Source organism: Schistocerca cancellata, chromosome 3, assembly GCF_023864275.1.
Source record: "Schistocerca cancellata isolate TAMUIC-IGC-003103 chromosome 3, iqSchCanc2.1, whole genome shotgun sequence".
Lineage (NCBI taxonomy): Eukaryota > Metazoa > Arthropoda > Insecta > Orthoptera > Acrididae > Schistocerca > Schistocerca cancellata.
The window spans coordinates 98,609,868-98,628,958 of record NC_064628.1 but is presented as its reverse complement, the minus strand read 5'-3'; the positions used below and the strand labels follow the sequence as shown (position 1 = coordinate 98,628,958).

The window sequence follows — 19,091 nt, the reverse complement described above, 5'->3', positions numbered from 1 at the left end:
AGTTCCAGTAGTTATGTGGCTCTGCTGGAAATTATCTTAGCCTGTTGGTATGGCATTGTTGCACAATGCCTTCCAAGCCTTCCCCCCCCCCCCTCCCCCCCACTGCTGCTTCTTCTTGCTTTTCTTTTGCAGCACATGAGAATCTGCAATTGCGACACATGTGGGGTCTATATCATCTGATGCCAACATATTCACTGCAAAGGCAGTAACTGTCACACCTAGGCGTTAATATTGCGCCATTCTCAGCATTGGACTTGCAGAAAATATATTGACACAATATTATCGCGAAATAAATATTGAATGTGTGTGGCCCTCTTAAGGAAAATAAACTCCCACGGAGCTCACAACTCTGTAGTGAGTACCCTTGTAGCAAACATGGTGTCCAAGTCATTGCAGTACTTTTTCTATTTCTATGCTGTAATTTTAAGTTCTGACAATTAACTTTTCTCATGCTTATTATCTAGGACAGAGACCCTGCTGACAACTGAGCTTGCACAAAGGTTGTCGATTATGGCTTATTCTGTTTTGACCCCTTTGTTTTATGCCACATATTTTGATTGACTCATGTTTGGTCTTCACATCTGGGTTTGACAACCACCTTTTCGAAAACTTTGTAAAAAGTGTGCAGGACCATATAAGGAAGGTTGCCCAACATCAAGCAGGGTAGCCACCGTGTGCGCGTCATGACATATCTGAAGGTGGTAGCCCATGCCAACGCATGGATCTCACTGCTGAGGCCGGAGCTTCACCACCTCGGGCAAGCTGAAGAGTAGGTGCCTGCCCATTCATGGTCACCAGGACTCTGGGCTCTGGCCGTCATGCCATGTGGTGTTTACCCTGGATAGGTGGAACCTGTGGGGAGAGCCATCATTCAGAGTAGGTGGCAACATGATGGATATTTGGCATCATGAAACGTTCAGAATTATCAGTCAGTGGATGTGAGGACCCGACAGTCTCATCAAGCTGACTGCAATTCAGTGCAGATAATTACAACAAGAAACTTTTTCCCCTTAACCACAAATTTGGAGGAAAGTAAAATCAAGCAAATTGGAGACACTCCCTTCAGTATTCAGTTTGTACCCTAACAGTTGGAGGACCCTTTCTCTCTGCTGAGCCAGTGTTCTCTGTGGAGAATAATGAAAACATATTTGTTGAACTATTGAGTTCGAGTCTCAGTCCGGCACACAGTTTTAATCTGCCAGGAAGTTTCAAATCCTACCCATTCCTGAGCATTACTCTCTTGCAAATAACTTGGTGATGTACGCATTACCATAACGCCCAATAAGAAACTTAACATGATACAGGCAGACGAACTGTGTGAACTCTTGGAGATGTGAGGGGCACACTTTGTACAACCTGTAGGTCGAGGTCCGTCACACAACAAGGTTGACAACGGTGCATTCATCCTCACTTTTCAGGGGGATCCACTTCCAGAGGTGGTCAAAATCATGATGTACTACTGCAATGTGAAGCCATATTTCCCACCCCCGATGTGGTGCTTTAAATGCTACTGCTTCAGGCATAGGTCTTCCTGATGTATACATGACCTGATTTGTGGAGATGTGTTCAGCTGCTTTACGGAAATTCCCAGTGTGTACTACTACCCATCTGTGTCAGTTGTGGGAACCACCACCCTCTCCAATCCTCAGTGTGCTATCCCAGTGAACGACTGAAAAATCCAGGAATTAAAGGACACAGGTCACCTCTCATATATTGAAACTTGGAAAAAATGATAGTTTGTATTTAGTCTTATTGATATCGGCTTCTGCCAGTACCACAGCCAGGTCATCAGCAGTACCTGACATATTTACTACCTTGATGTCGATATCTGGTAGTCGCAAGAATAAACTAGGACATTGGAGTAATAGGCTCTTTCTTGTTACTCCTCCAGCAGTCTTTGGGGACCACTCCAAGCACCCAATTGGAAGAACAGAATCCTCTTCTGGTATCTGCTGGTGACAGGGCTTCCTTTCAGGAACCCTCTCCTACAAATCAGCAAACCCACACAAACCAATGGGTGAAGGAGCCACATACTGTGGACTCCAGAGCTGCCCATTCCTCTCTTCCTACATCCACAGCAGAAAAGCCTCCACATGGTTCTCACCCATTAAAAGTTGTTTAAGAAAAAAATAAGACATTGCTACCCTAGTGACTATGAAGGTGCCAGAAACCCCTACTCTATCAGACTGATGTTTGTAGATATTGTCAGACTGATGTTTGTAGATATTGTTCCATCCCCACCTTAACTGACAGTGATCCTGTGCAGTGATATGAGTGCAGTGCCCGTTGCTACAATTGGGAGATGGGGTTGTCCTAGACATGGCCTGCACATGAAAAGGAGAGGGAAAGATAAGGTGGCTGAACTTCTTGCAGAAAATGTACGGGGGGGCCACCATCACACAGTGCAAGATCCCTGTGGTTACTGGTGTCAGAGGGGCACCATTTTTAGGTTCGAATCAAGTTTCATGCAACCAATTTTGAAAGAAGTCACTATAACAGAAAAGCCCCACAAGAATGCACAGAAAAGTAAGGTTAGCTTATTCCACCAAAATATTAGAGGATTGAGTAATATGGCTGAAAGAGCTTCTTGCCTGCCTGCAAAATTTAGAGGAAAAGATAGGCATCCTGTGCCTGTCTGAACACCACATAACCACAGGGTTAGATAAGTTACGTATAAAAGATTACAGTCTAACAGCTTACTCATGTGGAACTAATATGTGAAAAGTTGTTGCATATATTAAGACAGAACATAAGTTCAATAGCATTGCCACAAGTAGATTTTGTAGTGATAAGCACATAGACGTGTGTGCTTGTGATTTAATGCTGAAAAGCAGTTCACTTTTAATTGTATCAGTATATAGATACCCAATGTGAAATTTTGAATCATTTATGAGGAACCTGGGTACCTTACTGTGCTGTCTGTCAGAGATCAGCAAGCAGTTAATAGTCTGTGGTGACTTCGGTGTAGATTTTCTGAAGGGATCCGATAGGAAAAATAATCTGAAAACCTTGTTTGGATCCTACAATGTGCTCTCAGTAGCTAACTTTCCAACACGGGTGGATAAAGACAGTAGGTCCCTAATTGATGATGTTTTCTTTGATGAGGCACAAACCAAGAAAATAACTGTTTACCCAGTAACAAATGCTCTCTCTGATTATGATGCACAGTTAGTCAGGATAAATGACATACTGCCTTACAGTGTGGATACACCTCAGTGGAAGTCAGTCAGAATCATAAATGACTACAGGGCAAATGTTTTTAAGTGGAGTTTACTAGAAACAATCTGGGATGAAATTTATAAAGACCAAATGCCAATATAAAATTTAATCTATTCCTTGATAAATTCATATCAGTATTTGAAAATAGCTTTCTGCATACGGTAAGCTAATCAGAAGGGACATTAAACAGCCATGGGGGGGCGGGGGGGGGGGGGGGGACCATTGCGCGCTACAAAAACTATTTAAAATTACTAAGACAGGTAATCAAGAAACATGCAGATAATGTCAGAAACCAGTACATCTGACAACTGACAACGGAGTTAAGGCAATATGGAATATAGTGAAGAAAGAGACAGGACAACCAACCACAGAAGAAGATAACATTACTATTGAATTGAATGGAAGGGTTATAAATGATAATTCACAGGTAGCAAATGTATTTAATAATCATTTCTTAAACATAATAGAAAGCATAGGGACTAACAGTTCAAGAGAAAGACCACAGAAATATGTTGAAGTAACACTCATACAATCACATCATATGAATGTACCACCAACTTCTACTTCTGAAATTAAGATGGTCATACATTCTCTCAAGAATAAAAGCTCTTCTTGTTTTGATGGTGTTTCCAATAGAGTACTAAAGATTTGTTCCCATACAATAAGTCTGGTATTGTCCGAAATATGTACTGCGTCACTAACTCCAGGCATTTTTCCAGCGAGACTAAAATGTGCCATTGTGAAACCCCTCTTTAAGAAAGGTGATAAGAGAGATGTCAGTAACTGCCAAGTTGTTTCACTGCTGACATCTTTTCCAAAATTTTTGAGAAGGTGATGTATTCTAGAATACTATCTCAGCTTATGTACGATAATATCCTCAGCAAATCACAGTTTGGGTTTCAGAATGGTTGCTCTACTGAGAATGCCATTTACATGTTTACACACCATATATTACAAGCCTTAGATAACAAAATAGCACCAGTAGGTATTTTCCGTGACGTATTCAAGGCATTTGATTGTGTGAATACTCCTAGATAAATTAAAGTTTTATGGGATTGATGGTATAGCCAACCAATGGATCATGTCATATTTAACCAAAAGAATGCAGAAATTTGTACTCATTAGTAATTCAATCAACAGAATCCAGGGGGACAATTCTGACTGGGGAGAAATCATGTATGGGGTTTCCTAAGGCTCAGTCTTAGGTCCACTGCTGTTTCTAATGTATGTAAATGATCTACCATCTAACATACAAGAAGCAGAATTAGTTCTTTTTGCAGATGACACCGGTATCGTAATCCCTCCCAGTATACATACAGAAATGGAAGAAATGGTGAACAAAGTTCTCAAAAGCATCATTGACTGGTTTTCTGCAAATGGTCTCACCCTGAATTTCAGCAAGACACATCATATTCAGTTCTGCACCTCTAGCAGTACTGCACCAGTAATAAGTGTAACATGTGATGATGAAATAATACAAAGGGTGGAAACTTCAGAATTCTTAGATGTCCATATTGATGAGAATTTAAATAGGAAAAACAACACATTTTGGAACTCTTAAAACATCTTGGTTCAGCCACATTTGCACTTAGAATCATAGCAAATTTTGGGGAGAGAGAAATCAGTAAGTTGACATATTTTGCTTATTTTCATTCAGTAATGTCATATGGAATAATGTTCTGTTGTAACTCATCTTTAAGAAAGAAGATCTTCATTGCTCAAAAATGGGTTGTAAGAATAATATGTGGTGCTCACCCGCGATCATCTTTTAGACATCTGTTTACGGAGTTGGGCATTATGATTATTGCTTCACACAATATTTATTCCTTCATGAAGTTTGTTGTAAATAATCCACTACAGTTCACAAAGAACAATGAGGTACATAATTACAATACTAGAAGAAAAAATGACATTCATTACTCAACGTTAGGGTTGTCTTTAGCACAGAAAGGGGTGCACATTGTTGCGACAAAAATTTTCGACCACTTACCCAGTGATATAGTGTCTAACAGACAGCAAGGTAAAATTTGAAAATAAATTGAAAAAGTTTCTCCTTGACAACTCCTCCTATTTTGTAGAAGAATTTCTATGTTTGTAATGTGTAAAAAGTGGTGGGTAGGAACTGCTAACTCAATCTGTATATCTCGTTTTCATTTTGGGAAAAAAATAAGAATAATAACATGGTGATGTTTAGAGTACAAACAGATGACAAATTAATTTGCAATATGAATGTAAAATTACTCGTTCCACATCATGATGATTTATCATGCAAAATGATCCATGGAACATGAAAATAACTGTGGTGTGAACTGTTGCCGTGGCCCTTTCATATGTAACCAGGACACCCTCAATGACAGTATAAATGTAGCTGCAGTGGATATTACTTTCACTGGTGACCTTTCCGCTACATTTTGAGGTTACTGCCTGAACCTTACTGTATCCTCTCAGAAGCCATTTCTGATGCCTAGTGCATGCGACATATCGGTGATGACTTTACAATCTGCACCCAGTTGTGCGAGCTCATCACATAACTAGATGCTCCACTCAACCTTAGACCAGAGGACCCTAATCAGATGCCAGAATGATGCTGCAAATTCACATCTGCACTTGGAATCCATGAGTGAGTACATCAGTTCCACCAGTGACTGTAAGTAATCACAGCTGTCATTGATGTTGACATGAGTGGTGACCTGTGGCTGTCTGCAGCACGTGCTCCCAGTTGCTCCTGGAATTCTCTCTTCCATCTTGTGGACAATACTGCAGATATATCCATAAAGCACACTTTTGTTGTGCCTCACTCATAAACTCCTCCAGTGTTCAACAGCCACTTCATGTGGCTACTCATGAAAGCTGTTCTTGAACCTAGCACTTGCAAATGCAAAACAAATAAAGAAATTGAAAATACTGTCAAAAATTAGTTGCTCCTTACTTCCAAACAGAAAAATATAATAAATTAAACACTTCGCATGAACTTTATACTCTGCATGATGCAAATGGCAATGCTGGTAACTTCTGACACCTGAGAATCTGCTGCATGACTATTTGTTGTCTGGGATGCTTACCAAGTAGGGCCAGCACAGGATATAGAGAAGATCCAAAGGAGAGCAGCATGTCCGATTGCTGGTCCATTTAGTATGCACAAGAGCATCTCTGAGATAAGCACCAAACGTCCTTGGCAAGACACTAAAACAGGTGTTGTGTACCATGGCCAAGTTACTGTTAAAATTATGGAAGTGTACAATTCAAGATAAGTTGCTGCATACACTAATTCCCATGTATCATGAAATGATTGTAAAGGGAAAAATCTTAGAATACCAAACTCATATGGAGCCTTACTGACATTTTTCCTGGACACCATTTGAACATGGAGCAGGGAAGGACGGACATGAAAGTGGTACCTAATGTACTCTCTCCCATACATCATAATGTTGCCTTCTGAATTATAAATGTAGGTGTAGAATTAAGTAGTAGATATTTTCTAGTCTTAAATCTAAAACGATACTTACAGATTAGTACTTAATGAAATGTATCCGATAATGAAGATTAATAACATTATTTGCTCATGAGCTATGTAATGTGCCTTTAATTTTGGCTCTTAATAATACTAATTGGTTTGTGCTAAAAGTCACACACACTGAAAAAATCTCTCTCTCTCTCTCTCTCTCTCTCTCTCTCTCTCTCTCCTACAAGGTTTTTTGTGGCATCACATAGTAAGCTCCTTGATGACCTCCACAAAGCTCTGCCTTTGGTATGGTGACTTGCTTGCTATCAGCCCATTCTGGTCAATCTCTTAATTTGTTACCGAGCGGGGTGGCGCAGTGGTTAGACACTGGATTCGCATTCGGGAGGACGACGGTTCATTCCCGCGTCCGGCCATCCTGATTTAGGTTTTCCGTGATTTCCCTAAATGACTCCAGGCAAATGCCGGGATGGTTCCTCTGAAAGGGCACGGCCGACTTCCTTCCCAATCCTTCCCTAATCCGATGAGACCGATGACCACGCTGTCTGGTCTCCTTCCCCAAACAAACCAACCAACCTTAATTTGTTGTATCCACTGCAACGATGCGTGTCCTCTAGGTCTTTGGCTGTCAACTGGTCCCTTTATGATTGTTTGTTGCATTGCCACTAGCCTTCTAGCAGTGTGACCAAAATTGTTCAAATGATTATGGTTGACAAGAATCATCAGTCTTAGTCTGATGCCAAGCTGCCTCAGAATAGATTCATTAGTTCGATGTGTTGTCCATGGTGTTCCAAGTAATCTTCTATAACACTACATTTTGAGAGTGTCAGTCTCGCTATGATTCTCTGTTCTCATTGTCCAAGTTTACAAGATTAGAGTTTGAATGAGAATGATCTTGTCTTGACAATGGTGGAGGTGTCCTTCCAGATGAGAGCAAGTTTAACTGAAAAATTTCTTGTAATTGAAAACTGCTTATTGATCTCAAGCTTTTAATCCTAGTATCAGTGACAAACAAATCCTAAATATTCAAAATGACTGACGACCTCATAGCCAGGAATTCTTGTGATGTCAGGTCTGTTGTCATTAGGGTGATCTATAAGCATCACTTTGGTTTTGTGTTGTCGATTCGAAGACCATACTCAATGCTTCGCTCGGCCAACCTTCATATATTGATTTCCAGCTGATGTTTGTTGCAATTATCAGTGTCATCTGCACACCTGAATTAAATTTTCTGCCACCTATAATGATGCTATCCTACCAGTCTTCAAGAACTTCCCTCACAATGTTCTTATTGTATGCATTGAACATTAGTGCAGAGAGAACGAAACATTCTCCTGCTGGTATGCCTAGAAAAGATGTGTGAGAGGGTGTTATTGATTTTTAAAGTTGCTGTGTACATACTTAATGTTGCCAAATAGGCCTTGGAATGTATATATTACATATTGAACTTCGTAATGAGAAGTTTTTCTTAGTGGTCTTGGCTAATTTCTTTGCTATTTTGTGCCATACAGCACGTTTGTAAAGGTCCTATCATCTGTGTAATCAGAGAAAATGCATGTTAGCATAGTCGTTAAGTACTCAGACAAGATGATAGAGGACACTATGATGTGGGAAATCTGTTTGGAGACAGAACTGTTTGGCATTGTAATATTTGTCATGAACTTGTGTAAATTTTGCAGGAGGGAATGGAGGGCAACAAGTGACAACTAAAGTTATTGTAACTGACGTTATTGCATGTGCTTCTTGTTCTACAAACAGTGCTTAGTTAATATTATGCCAGTTCTCCAACTTGTAGACCATTTTGTATAAAATATATACATATTGTGTGTGTGTGTGTGTGTGTGTGTGTGTGTGAGAGAGAGAGAGAGAGAGAGAGAGAGAAATATAACATTTGATTTCTCTGCTGATTTCAGGGATCACTTGCCATAAATAAAATGCCAAAGGGAACTGCTCAGGGACCTGAGGATGCACATGCAAATACTAAGTTCACATTGAAGACACCAAAAGGGACACGAGATTATGGACCCGAGCACATGGCACTTCGCACAAGTGTTCTTGAGAAAATCATAGCTGTGTTCAAAAGACATGGAGCAGAAACTATTGATACACCTGTTTTTGAACTCAAGGTGAATTTTGATTAGCGCTTCCTGGAGTACTCGTTACAGACCTTCCTTCAGTTTTTGGGCCATTTAACATTTTATGTAACATTCCCTCACTCTAGAAGCATTAGTATTCCTTCATTTTAATGTGATGTTAAAAACTGTTGGTGCATCATGAAAACCAAATGTACATGCAACAAAGTAAAATATGTCAAGAGGATACAGCTTGCTAATCCAACTTCATTGCTCCCCAGATGCATTGTGGTACTTTTTGTAAGAAAAATTACGTTGTTGCCATCCGGTTTCTGTAGCGGATTCTTTATGTACACAGTCTTAAAGAAAGGTTTTCAGAGACCTCCACAAATTGTAACTGAACTGCCTGTAGATTGTCTTAATCTTGTAATAACAGAAATTTAGCCACACAACACCATAACAATATCGTTCACAACTGGCATCGAAGGCCATCTTACATAATATCAAGAAGTTACTGTGTCGTGTTTGTTCTGGCAACATGTTGTCTTTTTATGAGAAGTTCATGATTGTAGTCAGTCCCACTGTCTTGTAACTTGCTACTATTATAAAACTGTAGTGTGTGGTAATTCATAAGGCCCATAAACAGTTAGGTCATCTGGTATTGGAACGAAATACTTGTTACCCATCTCTATGCAATAGATGCAGTACTTTCATAAGATATGAAGTGCTCTTCGGGTGATTACATCATATTGTTCTATTTTTGCTTATTACAGGTGCACCAAAATGTTTAAAATTTTACCGTCTAGTGCATATTATATGGTATTTTCAATGGTTATAGTGACAGCTTCCAAGAGGTATACAAAGATTGGTCTGAGTAGGGATTCCTCTGCTTTTTCAGCTGATTTTCCCAGAAGCATGTATGTATGTAGAGAAGTCATTCTATTAAAAGTTAAGTTTCTTACTGCTCCAAAAACAAACGACATAAGGGCATTGTTTCTTGTCTGGTTTACTATTATGTATTCTTTAGAGGACTCCTTCACTTTATTTTGCAAAATCCAGTACATTTAGATTGCTTATATCTGCTCAGACACACACACACACACACACACACACACACACACACACACACACACATTTCTGTAGCTGAAGAAGAGGCAATTATTGATGGAAAGTGGGGTCTTTTTGTGGTGTTTAAACCCCATTGTAGTCTCAAGAGCGGGAAAAAAAAGTTTCTTACAACTGCCTAGTCCGCAGAGTTGCAAAAGAAAAAGAAAACAAAATAATCAGGTAGCAACAAGGCTGTAATGTTGCCTGCAAATCTTTGTGGACATTGTCAATTCAAATAAATCCTGCTAAGTTGTTAGGCTTCTTTCTTTGCCTTCACAAACTCCATGTTTGAACCCTGTTGTTTGGAGGTCTACGTCAGGAGCTTCTCCAGTGACTGAACTGTGTCAGGAAAGTTCTACTGTATCCCTTATTGAGGGATGTCCATCAGTGAGTTTTCTATTGATAGGGTAGTGCTGTTGTGTTATCTTCCGTGCACTCATTGGCTGACAACCTTTATTGGTTATATTCTAGTAGCAGATTGTATGAGTAATGGGAATGTATCCAAACAAATCACTTGGAAAAATGTAATATGCAGCCAATCCCTTCCCATTCATGTCGATTCAGATTTCCATAAACTGTAACAACTGAGGGTGAAATAAAGACATCTACATGCAGCAGTCACCAACCAGCTCAATGACTTCAACAGCAGTGATCACTGGACATCACTTTGACAAGACCAGACTGTCACAAACTTGCTCCTCGTGCTAAATCGACCTATGGAGGTACCAGAAAGTCTCTTTCCTTAAAAAAAAAGGGAGAAAGAAAAAGGGAACTGACTCAGTGGAGAGCTTCAGAATGCCCCCAATGTGGAGCTGAAGGGCAGTTAATAACCCACCTAGCCCTGGTTTGCCCTGATACATCCTCTCAGGGGTCTGCTACAAGATGTCCATGCTCTCACCACTGAACCGTTGGGATGCTTGGCCTACAGTGACCTGTGTTTGTGATTTAAAAAATGCATGGGACAAAATAGATATTGTTCATTTCGTTTAAGTTTTTAGTAGTTATTGAAATTTTTAATTTATTTTTTCCAATGTGTTTAAGTTCAGCCAAGTAATAAATAATAAATCCAATCAAATCAGAAACAAAATAAATATGTTTATTCTGCTATCAAGATAGTTTCCCATAAGGAATTTCTTGCACATTGCAGCAGCTAGCTAGTTCATTGATGGTTAGAAGCCATGGAGGTGGAAGCCTGTAACTGTGAGAACTATTTAAATCAGAGTTTTCAAGATTTGTACTGCATCATAACCCTTCTTTCAATAACTGTTCCACCTAGATCTAGCTAGATCTTTAGGGCTGTTAAAATCTGAACCTTTCTCGCGACCATTCTGATTCAACCTGTAGGGGTATGTGGTAAGCTTTTTGGACCTTAGAGCCAATACTTCTCACACAAGTAGCTCCTTAGTTGGTTTCACAAAGCTGAGTGCGCCCTGTTAAAGACCTCACATCAAAGAAAAATCTTGTTCATTTTTTTCTCTCTCTCCTTTTTGTTTCTCACTTTGAAATACAAATGGTTGTACACATTTTCTTAGTACTATATTGTAAAGGTTGTGTGATGCTTTACTATTCTTCTTTATGCTGTCATTACTGATTTTAACATAGATCTATGTACGTTGAGAAAATCTCTGCAAGCTACTACTTAACATGTATTAATCCGTATTTATCGTAATGGCTAGTCCTTTGTGGTATGTGTCACTTGTATTTTTAACGTAAATTTTTCTGTTTTGCACTTGCTATTTTATTAATATTTATTGCAGGAAGTGCTTACTGGGAAATATGGTGAAGATTCAAAATTGATATATGATTTAGCTGATCAAGGAGGGGAAATACTTTCTTTGAGATATGATCTCACTGTCCCATTTGCTCGTTATTTGGCAATGAACAAAATAAGCAACATAAAACGTTACCACATTGCCAAAGTTTATCGCAGAGATAACCCAGCTATGACAAGAGGTCGATACAGGGAATTCTATCAGTGTGTAAGTTTGGTTATTGATGTTGAGCGTAGTACATTGTCTGTCTTGTCAGTAAAATTATTGCCAATTTGCACTTGCTTGTTTTCAGTGTTTCCTTGTATGATGTGTATTGTTATTATAATTATTATTACTACAAAAATAATAAATCATGAAATAATAAATCATTTTTGTCATATTGTAAAGGATCATTAGTTTGCATATGGTCTCCTGCATCTCATTTCATTATTTGATAGTTTTATAATAGTTAATTTTACTTGCTTTTTCAAACAAAAATTTATTACATTTGATAATATTTTTTAAAGGATTTTGACATCGCAGGCCAGTATGACCATATGATTCCTGATGTTGAATGTGTTCGTGTTGTATATGAGATACTGAACAGTTTGAACATTGGAGATTTTATTGTGAAAGTCAATCACCGACAACTTCTTGATGGTATCTTTGAAGTTTGTGGGGTGCCTGCAGATAAATTTCGGTCTATATGTTCCGCTGTAGATAAACTTGACAAAGTAGGTATTGACTCTTTTTTTCATGGCATGTGCCATTTAGTTAAATTATTCATTGTGTTTCATATATGTTTTCTCTTTTAAAATTTAGCTATCCTGGGAAGAAGTGCGTCATGAAATGGTTTCAGAAAAAGGTCTTCCAGAGGATGTGGCAGATCGAATTGGAGAATATGTGCGGCTCAGTGGTGGACAGGAATTGGCCGAGAAACTACTGTCAGATATATCATTAAAGAAATCGAAAGATGCCTGTGAAGGCCTTGAAGCTATCAAGCTATTTTTGCACTATTCAAACTTGTATGGGGTTTCTGATAAAATTAGGTTTGATCTTAGCTTAGCTCGTGGGCTTGATTACTACACTGGAATTATCTACGAGGCTATCTTATTAGGTAAGTGTGTCCTCACATTTATGCAGTGCATTGTTATTTACATGTTTTCAGAAGAGTTCTCTAGTGGTAGTAACAAAAGAAGTGATGTTAAGTATAAACCTGCTTACCAAAACATAATGGGAACATAAGAACGAACGAAATTATTCAAGCTAGCGAAGGGAGACAAAAAATTTAATAGTCGTGGAAAACTGGAATTTGGTAATTGGAAGAGAAGGAAAAGTAGTAGGTGAATATGGACTGGTGGAAGGAATGAAAGAGGAAGTCGTGTGATAGAATTTTGCACAGAGCGTAATTTGATCATAGCTAACGCTTGGTTTAAGAATCGTGAAAGAAAGCTTTATACATGGAAGAGACCTGGAGACACCAGAAGATTTCAGATTGATTGTATTATGGTAAGACAGAGATTTCCGAACCCAATTTTAAATTATTAGACATTTCCAGGGGCAGATGCGGACTCTGACCACAGTTTATTGGTTATGAACTGCAGATTAAAACTGAGGAAGCTGCAAAAAGGTAGGAATTTAAGGAGATGGGACCTGGATAAACTGAAACAACCAGACGTTGTAGAGGGTTTCAGAGAGAGTATTAGGGAGTGATTGACTAAAACAGGGGAAAGGTATACAGTAGAAGAAGAATGGGTGGCTTTGTGAGATGAAATAGTGAAGGCAGCAGGGGATCAAGTAGGTAAAAAGTCGAGAGCTAGTAGAAATTCTTGGTAAGCACATGAGATATTGAATTTAATCAATGAAAGGAGAAAATATAAAAATGCTATAAATGATGCTGGCAAAATGGAATGCAAATGTCTAAAAAATAAGATGGACAGGAAATGCAAAATGGCTAAGTAGGAATGACTAGAGGACAACTGTAAGGATGTAGAAGCATACATCACTAGTGGTAAGATAGACACTACTTACAGGAAAATTAGAGAGACCTTTGGAGAAAAGAGAACTGCCTGTATGAATACCAAGAGGTCAGATTGAAAACAAGTCCTAAGGATAATAAAACAATAATAAAACAATAATAAAACAAGTCCTAAGGATAATATAGAGGTCCCTTACAATGGAGATATACTTGAGGGGCAGTATTATCAAACCACTGAAAGACTTGAATTGAAACAAGGCCCCAGGAGTAGACAACATTCCGTTAAAGATACTGGTAGCCTTGAGAGAGCCAGCCATGACAAAACTCGTCCATCTGATGAGCAAGATGTATGAGACAGTCGAAATAGCCACAGACTTCAAGAAGAATATAATAATTCCAATTTGAAAGAAAGCAGGTGCTGACAGGTGTGAAAATTTCTGAACTATCAGCTTAATAAGTCACAGTTACAAAATCCTAACTCAAATCCTTTACAGAAAAATGGAAAAACTGGTAGAAGCCAACCTCGTGGAAGATCAGTTTGGATTCCTTAGAAATGTAGGAACACACGAGGCAAAACTGACCCTATGACTTCTTATAGAAGATAGGTTGCGGAAATGCTAATCTACGTTTATAGCCTTTGTAGACCTAGAGAAAGCTGGAATACTTTCTTTACAATGTAGAGGTGGCAGGAGTAAAATACGGGGAGCGAAAGGCTATTTACAACTTCTACAGAAACCAGACAGCATTTGTAAGACTTAAGGGGCTCAAAGGGAAGCAGTGGATGAGAAGGGAGTGAGACAGGTTTGTAGCTTATCCCAAATGTTATTCAGTCTGTACATTGAGCAAGCAGTAAAGGAAACAAAAGAAAAATTTGGAGTAGGAATTAAAATCCATGGAGAAGAAATAAAAACCTTGAGGTTTGCTGATGACATTGTAATTCTGTCAGAGACAGCAAAGGACTTGGAAGAGCAGCTCAACAGAATGGACAGTGTCTTGAAAGCAGGATACAAGATGAACATCAACAGAAGCAAAATGAGGATAATAGAATGTAGTCAAATTAAATCAGGTAATGCTGAGGGAATTAGATTAGTAAATGAGATACTTAAAGTAGTAGATGAGATTTGCTATTTGGGAAGCAAAATAGCATGTTGGTCGAAGTACAGAGGTTGTGAAGTGTAGACTGGCAATATCAAGATTTTTGGAGTGTGGCCACATATGGCAGTGGAACATGGACAATAAACAGTTTAGACAAGAAGAGAATAGAAGCTTTCGAGATGTAATGCTGAAGATAAATAAGTAGATCAAGTAACTAATGGGGAGGTACTGAAAAGAATTGAGGAGAAGAGAAATTAGTGGTACAACCGGACTAGAAAAAGGGATAAGTTGGTAGGACACATTCCGAGACATCAAGGGACCACCAATTTAGTGCTAAAGGGAAGCATGGGGGGTAAAAATCGTAGAGGGAGACAAAGAGATGAATACAGTAAGCAGTTACAGAAGGATCTAGGTCGCAGTAGCTACTCTGAGATGAAGAGGCTTGCACAGGATAGAGTAGCATGGAGAGTTGCATCAAAAAATTTGTTTGGACTGAAGACAACAACAAAAAAACATGATTCAGTATGGATGGATACAGTCTGTGGGTTATTTCCAAGAATTTTCTGCCATTCATTACAAAAATGGCTCTGAGCACTATCGGACTTAACATCTGAGGTCATCAGTCCACTAGAACTTAGAACTACTTAAACCTAACTAACGTAAGGACATCACACACGTCCATGCCCGAGGCAGGATTCGAACCTGCGACCATAGCGGTCGCGCAGTTCCAGGCTGAAGCGCCTAGAACCGCTCGGCCACACTGGCCGGCCATTCATTACACAATGAATTGAAAATTCTCTGTTCTCAGGCAACATATGCTTGATAATATTGAAGTCTGATGACTGAATGGAGAGGAGGAGGGGATACTGGCAGAATTGAGCCAGTGTGGTCGGGTCACAAGTGGTGCCAGGATGTGCCTACCGGTAACAATGTTGCCTGTAAAAGGAAATATCCCAGATTATATTTCTGGTACAGCACACAGTCTTAATTGGCCAAGAAGTTTCAGACTGCCTTCATTCCAAAAACAAATGACTGGAATAGTACAGAAATCTGAGTGTTCTTGCCTCAGAAAGCTGCTGTGTTTTGGGATGTAAGTGTTCCCATTATTTTGCATGCAATCTGTGTTCCATCTCTTGGGATAATTCTACTTTTATTTAGGGCATAACATATATTTAACTTATTGAAAGAAATCAAAACAGGTTAATAAAACATGAAACTGCAGAAGACATAAATAAAAATAAAAATTAAAAGGATCATAATTTAACCTACAGTATAAGAACTTACTTCATTTGCAAGCCTTAATAAGGTGTGAGGGAAGACAGAGGTTTAAGCAATGGCCTGTTAGTAGGAACCACCTAGGATCATTTGTGAAAACCTTGGAAACCATATCAGGATAGCCGGATCAGTTTTACAGTCTGTATCCTCTTCATATGAATACATTTCTTACTTCGCATTGCATTTTTGTTTCTTGCAGTTGCAAGAAAAATATTACACTCTTCTAGCACAATTAGATGGCTATAAAATATTACAGAGAAGATTAGGACTTCACCATGGGAAAACGTTCAACTTGTGCTTAAAAAACAATAGTTTCTTGTTAACAGTCTACAGCAAATCGTTTGGAGCTTGTTCTAAATCTATGTTGCAGAGAGCTGCACACTTTATTGAACAATTATTAAAGATGTTTTCCCAATAGAATGGTCATTCCTCCATCTTGCTTCGAAATGGAACATTGTTTGAAAGTTGAGAAATATTTTCAGTCGTATTATACATCTGCCAACTGCTCAATATCTAAACAATGAGTAGTTACTTTTACTCCTTTCATTATATGTGTTCCACCAAGGAATTTTTAGCAGTGTATCCTGTGCAAATAGATTCTTATCTCCAAAAAAAGGTTTACTGTTTGCTGTTTTATACATTTTCTTATCTTTGTTTGATGCTTGTACATTATTTTGTAGGTCCCCCGCCAGCTCCCTGTCCCCACTTGAATAAATGGCTTGATCACCTGGTTCTCCAGTGTGGCCTGTTTAGTAAAAGAAAAAAGGAATGTACAATAATAATATGATTTCAAGTCTTATTTATATGAAAACAATCACATTTACCTAGTACAAATATGGGTTGCTGCAAATTAACTCTGCCATAGTCCTGTGCTTGAAACCATCTTTTTTATTTTAGCAAACAGTGGCAGATGCTGTTTCAGCTCTTCCTAGGAATTTCAGCCTGCTGGTCATTTTCTTGAGTCACATTTTCCCTGTCTTCTTCTTCTTCTTCTTCTTCCTTCTTCTTCTTTGTTTTTTCTTTACTCAAATTTAAAATCCATGCAAGGCCACCACAGATTAAATGCTTTTTGTGTTCGGAAGTATGTCATTCATGGTTCAGACTTTTGTTAGCTACGATCTAGATCAATGCATTGGTCTGTGGAAGGACCATTATCTGGATCAAATGCACAAATCTAGCCTTGAATTTCCGGTAGTTTTCTTAAAGCATTGCAGATACATGAGATACAAAGAATGCAATTGGGCACTGACAGATTAATACCAACATTTAACTGTTTGACATTGGAATAACAGGGTTGCAAACTGCAAATATAAAAATATGGGAACCTGTGGTTTGGAAGAATTAGAAAAAGAAAGGATCCAGAGAAGAATTATAAATGAACTTGAGATAAAAGAAATGAGATGTAGATCCGAGGATTCAGCAATGCTGGTTTCATATTCCAGGTTACCAGCTGTAAATTTAAATGTAATTCAGAAGTATTAAGATTTGAACAAAATACAGGGTGTTTGTAAATGAATATCAGGGTTTTAACGCTTTATAATATTTACTAAACTAAACTTACAGTTATAAATGATATGTCAAATGAAAGAGCAACTCAAACAGTTGTGTTTGGCACCAGTGCGCATGCGCTGCGCACAATGTTTGCCGCAATCCGCTAGACGGCGGTAGTAGTGAAGATGGTGACTAGTGAACAGAAAGGGTTTTGTATTTTGCAGTTTTCAAAGACAGAATCTGTAGTTACTATGCAACGTGCGTTCTGGCTGAAGTTAGGTTGTGATCCTCCAAGTGATAACAACATTCGTAGATGGTATCATCAGTTTGAAGGTACCGGCTGCCTTTGTAAAGGGAAGAGCACAGGATGACCAACAGTTAGTGAAGAGACTTTTGAGAGAGTGAGAGAGTCGTTCACTTGTAGGCCAAAGAAATCAGTCCAGAAGGCTAGTTGTGAATTAAAAGTTCCCGTGTCGACTGTTAGGAAAGTTTTAAGAAAACGCGTACAACTACGTCCTTACCATTTACAGTTACATCAGGCTCTAAAGCCGGCAGACCATGGATTACGTGCCAACTTCGTAAACAAATTTTGTTTCATGATGATGAATATTTTCTGGATCATGTTGTCTTCAGTGATGAATCGACCTTTCACCTTAGTGGACATGTTAACACTCACAATGTGCGCATCTGGGGCTCAGAAAATCCTCACGAGGTGGTACAAATGCAATGAGATTTCCCTAAAGTGACTGTTTTTTGTGCCGTATCCTGGTGGAAAGTTTATGGGCCTTTTTTTGTGAACCTACTGTAACTGGCACTTCTTAGTTTGATACACTAGAGCAATAGCTCTTCCCTCTGTTGGAAGAAGATGAGCCATGGAACTTCATTTTCCAGCAAGATGGCGTGCCACCTCACTGGCATAGCGAAGTACGCGATTGGTTGAAATTCACTGTACCCAAGCGCTGGATAGGCTGCAAGGGGTCCAATGACAGGGCTTGCTTTGCATGGCCTCCACATTCACCCGACCTAACGCCATGCGATTTTTTTCGTTTGGGGCTTCATTAAGGATCGTGTGTATGTGCCTTCGCTACCAGCAGACCTCCCTGAATTAAGAAACCGGATTGAAGCAGCTGTTGCTACAGTCACTGAAGACACACTTATCAACATTTAGGAAGAACTCTGCTATAGACTTGATGTGTGCCATGTGACAAATGGTGCTCACATTGAACATTTATGAGGTTCTTGGTAAAACTGTTTAGTTGCTCTTTCACTTGACATATCATTTATAACTGTAAGTTTAATATAAAGCATTAAAACCCCAATATTCATTTATAAACACCCTGTACTGTTAAGAAACTCCATAGAAAGAAAAAAATTGAAAATGTGTAGCAGTTGGTGTCCTTTTGCATTTAAACCTCTTCCAGTCTTGCACCTGTTATTATTTTACTATCCCTTCTGTAAATATATGCCATCATCGTTCCTTTGTGCAGAAAGTGCATTGTGGTCTTTATGTGGTTTTTTTTTCTGTCTGCAGTATGGTAATTCCACTAAATATGGAAGCTCAACACCATCCACTACATTGCATTAATTCCCTTTGTCAGACTTTGTGAGAATGGAGGAAATGGTAACCTCTTAGTTATTAATGA

The 19,091-nt window shown here is 38.9% G+C and overlaps 1 protein-coding gene across 3 annotated transcripts in view; it reads left to right on the top strand.

The window, feature by feature from the left end:
- LOC126177104 (histidine--tRNA ligase, cytoplasmic) overlaps positions 1–19,091 on the top strand; it is a 66,599-nt gene that overhangs the window by 19,378 nt on the left and 28,130 nt on the right. For all 3 annotated transcript variants that reach the window (XM_049924365.1, XM_049924367.1, XM_049924366.1), the window contains 4 exons: positions 8,593–8,805; positions 11,616–11,837; positions 12,137–12,343; positions 12,432–12,726. In XM_049924365.1, coding sequence (XP_049780322.1) covers positions 8,593–8,805; positions 11,616–11,837; positions 12,137–12,343; positions 12,432–12,726 — 937 coding nt within the window. The remainder of the gene's footprint in view (positions 1–8,592; positions 8,806–11,615; positions 11,838–12,136; positions 12,344–12,431; positions 12,727–19,091) is intronic.